This window comes from Sinocyclocheilus rhinocerous, unplaced genomic scaffold (genome assembly GCF_001515625.1).
Source record: "Sinocyclocheilus rhinocerous isolate Xijiao unplaced genomic scaffold, SAMN03320098_v1.1 scaffold1365, whole genome shotgun sequence".
Classification (NCBI taxonomy): domain Eukaryota; kingdom Metazoa; phylum Chordata; class Actinopteri; order Cypriniformes; family Cyprinidae; genus Sinocyclocheilus; species Sinocyclocheilus rhinocerous.
In genome coordinates, this window is record NW_015628688.1 from 210,820 (window position 1) to 214,557 (window position 3,738).

General features: G+C 36.3%; 1 protein-coding gene across 8 annotated transcripts in view; it reads right to left on the minus strand.

Annotated features, from left to right (window-relative positions):
- LOC107738105 (abl interactor 2) overlaps positions 1-3,738 on the minus strand; it is a 51,706-nt gene continuing 47,968 nt past the window's right edge. For all 8 annotated transcript variants that reach the window (XM_016549788.1, XM_016549787.1, XM_016549786.1 and 5 more), the window contains one exon: positions 1-1,972. In XM_016549788.1, coding sequence (XP_016405274.1) covers positions 1,797-1,972 — 176 coding nt within the window. In that variant the 3' untranslated portion in view covers positions 1-1,796. The remainder of the gene's footprint in view (positions 1,973-3,738) is intronic.

Genomic DNA, 3,738 nt, shown 5'->3' on the forward strand with positions numbered 1-3,738 from the left:
TACTGATGGCCATACTTTTATTCAGTTATATTTGCACACAATATAGAGTTAATGGGTTTAATTGTATACAAAAATTACTCCATTAAAATATATGTCAACACTGGTGTTCAGAGTGATGTGCTTTCAGACAGAGGTAAATTATCCCTCTAAACATCACATTTTGCCAGGTATTGCTGGGTAGACAGATACGCTCACCTGGCTCTACCCTGCTTTAAACATCCATCGGTTCTTTACATAAGATTCAAATTAAATTTCACTATGGAGACACGTGGACGCTCTTCTTATTTTAGGACCTGCAAAATGGAAAACTTTTTTAGTAGCTGGAGAGAAAGAGATCAGTGATTGTCAAATAGTAGCTTATACACATTTCAATAATACTACAAAATGGCACAATATATTTAGCATAAACACAAAGAGCACCCAAATTAATACTGTAATATTTGGACTTACTGTCCATGTAACATGAATGTCTTTGTGTATAAGATGTCATCAAGAACAAAAACGTGATGAACTAATTAAATATGGGGTTCTAACACTTTTTAACGTTTTTTTTTTTTTGTAACCTTTCTAGATTATCATTATTGGATGATTTTTCAATGTCAGGTACTAACATGAATGAATAGACAAACTATATTATTGTGTAAATGTCTCAAAATGTCCCACAACCAGAAAGATGTTTCATGCAGGCATAGTTGCAGTTTTAGCTGATGAAATATTTCAGAACAACTGTAGAAAATGTTGAGAAGACTGGAAATCACTAGTTTAACATTTCCAGATATATCAGGTTTTCCATGACTGTGGGAACCCTATAAATAAAATGTGAAAGGAAAAAATTTTTTTTAAATAAGGTTTATTTTTATTAAGCATGCAGTCTATGAAGCACTACATACACTTATCAAATATTAACCAAATGGTTAGCATCATGACACAATATTTAAATGTAAAAAAAAAAAAAAGTTCATGAGGTTATTAGATCTGTCTAGTACTGCATGTGCGTTGGGGCTGACCGATTCTCATGGGGGGGGGGGAATGAATAAACATATTAAATATATTTAATGATTAAGTTAAAAAAAATAAAAACAAGGTGAGACCTTTGTGCAAATATTTCCTATATCATCAATCTGGCTCAAACTGATTTTAATTAGATGGGAGAGAATAAATCAAACAATAACTTAAACCAAACCACTTTACAGAGACAAATTAAAAAACCTTAAACTGTCACAACATGTAATAAATAGAAAGCTACTTCTCTATATTCACTCTTTCTGTTCAGTTCCACACTTTCCTTGTTCCTTAAAACACAACATGAATGTAATGAACTCCCTTTTTGAGCGTGACCTCACAGTAAAGCACACCCTGAACCCACCTCAGGCCGTTCAAAAAACAATCCATTTCAGAGACATCAGTCAGCCCCCGTGCTGCCTTCCAAAACACTGCAATGCTGTGGAATGAGCAAAGGTTATGAAATATGGAAAAATAAAAATGTACCCACACTAAATCTAGCTTATGCATATCCTGAACTTCAAACTCTGTATCCTTCATTCAACCGTAAACATATTGGCTTTTATTCATATAATTTTATTTCTCTAAGTGTTTCCTCAGTCCTTGGTGCAAAAGTCTGGTCTGCAACATCTGGATGTTCAGCTTCACATCGCTTCCTCTTTTCTGTTGCACCTCTCATCTCTGAAGTCTCACGGCCTGTTATTAGCATGGTTTGTATGCACACATGCACTCTTCTGCAGTGTAAGATTAGCGCTGGTGGGCGTCGAGGATTGGGGGAGAGACTGAGGACACTCTCACTCCGTGTAGTGCATGATGGACTCCACGTAGTTTCCAGGGAAGAGTCCTGTAGTGCCGCTCATCACACCTTCAAACCAGCCATCATCATTCTTTTTAATGACATAGATGATGGCCCCCTCCTGGAAAGACAATTCATCTTCCTTGTCCTGCATGTAGTCGTAGATTGCCACCACTGAAAGCAGGAACAACAAACAGACAAGTCAAGTTACAAGGTAAGTTACAAATGACGAGGCCCATGTGGATTTTTTTTTTTAAAGATTTCTGATCAGAACTGACAGGAAGTGAAGTGGGAGAGAGATAGGGAGCGGGATCAGGAAAGGTCCTTGAGTCGGCATTCGAACCCGTGACAGCTGTAGTGCAACGACTGTATGTCGGCACACTGCCCACAAGGCTATTGGCGCCGAACCATGTGTGCCGTTCATTTAGTTTTACAAATCCCTTGCGTTTTTATTACATTTTAGTGCTAATTTGATGATTCTTTCAGTAATTAATGAAGTCCTATTTGGAGATTAATTGTGCAAATGCACATGGGGACATCTGTAACAAATTTGCATTGCACCTCAGTGATAAATTTTGTGCATTTGGAGTGTGATTTCTTCATGGTGGAGGATTGAGTACTGTGATTCTACTAACCCAGGAACACATGGTCAGTTTCATGATTGTCAGCTGTAAATTGTAAGTTGTTAGCTGTCTATTATTGCTTGGACAATTAATAAATGTATATATTTTATTTGAAAATAGGAAAATAATCTCCTATTTATTATTTTTATTATTTAAATACCCTATTTTAAAATAGGAAAATTTAAATGCTATAATTTAAAAAGCTTTTGTCTCGCATTTTATCTCTCAAATAGATGGATATCATTTTAAAAATGTGGAAATTTGCAGAATCAAGTGGAACAAAACTTTTATTGACACAAGGTAAACATTTGACCCAGCTACTTGCTCGACTAGTATAATCATTTGTGCATGCCCTAATTTATATTAATATACATAATAAATAAATATATATTTATATATTTATTGATACCATAGAAATAGCCCATTTTAACAGTTGACTTTTTTTTCTTTCTTCTTTATCTTCTTAATAGCTCCCATTCACTACAGTGGAGCGATGATTAAAGGTGCAGTAGGAGATCTTGTAAAATGCTAACTTTAGCCTGATAGCACTGAAAGCGTACGTCCCACCCTCCCTGCAAATCGCCGTTCAAAGCCACGCCTCCTGAAAGCAGGAACCCACACAGACCAGACGACCAGAGACAACATTACTACCAGTGTTGGGGAGTAACTAGTTACATGTAACGGCGTTACGTAATTTAATTACAAAATAAGTGTAACTGTAATCAGTTACAGTTACTAAGAAAAAATGTGTAATTAAATTACAGTTACTTATGAAAATGTTAACGATTACAAAGGGGATTACATTTGAATATTTACACACATCCACATACAGATTTAATTGATTTATTTCCCAAATTGCACTGACTACTCTGAGACATACGGCCCTATAATTTCCGCGATGCGGAAAACACAGACTGGTTCGTAGAATCCAGTCATAAAAACGGAAGTCCTAGCCTAACGCGGACGGAATATGCCACATTTTGGACGAATAAATCAAAAGTAGGTCAGTACACTTGAATCAAAACGCGATATGGACTAGTGTCTGAGAATATTAAGCCGCAAAAAAGACAATATATGAATCCTGCACGTTCTGCGTGTCTCTGTGGAAATCAGGCGCGGACTGGCCATCGGCAGAACCGGGACAATTCTCGGTGGCCTGGCAGCCGATTTGGCCAGCTATTTTAATATTATTATTGTATAATTACAAAACATCAGTAAATATGCTATTGTAGTTTTGTCTTTGTTTACTTAGTTAAGCAGCAGCAGCCCATTGCTCATCAGTCATCACTCAAAATACTGTATAAAGGACATCATTAT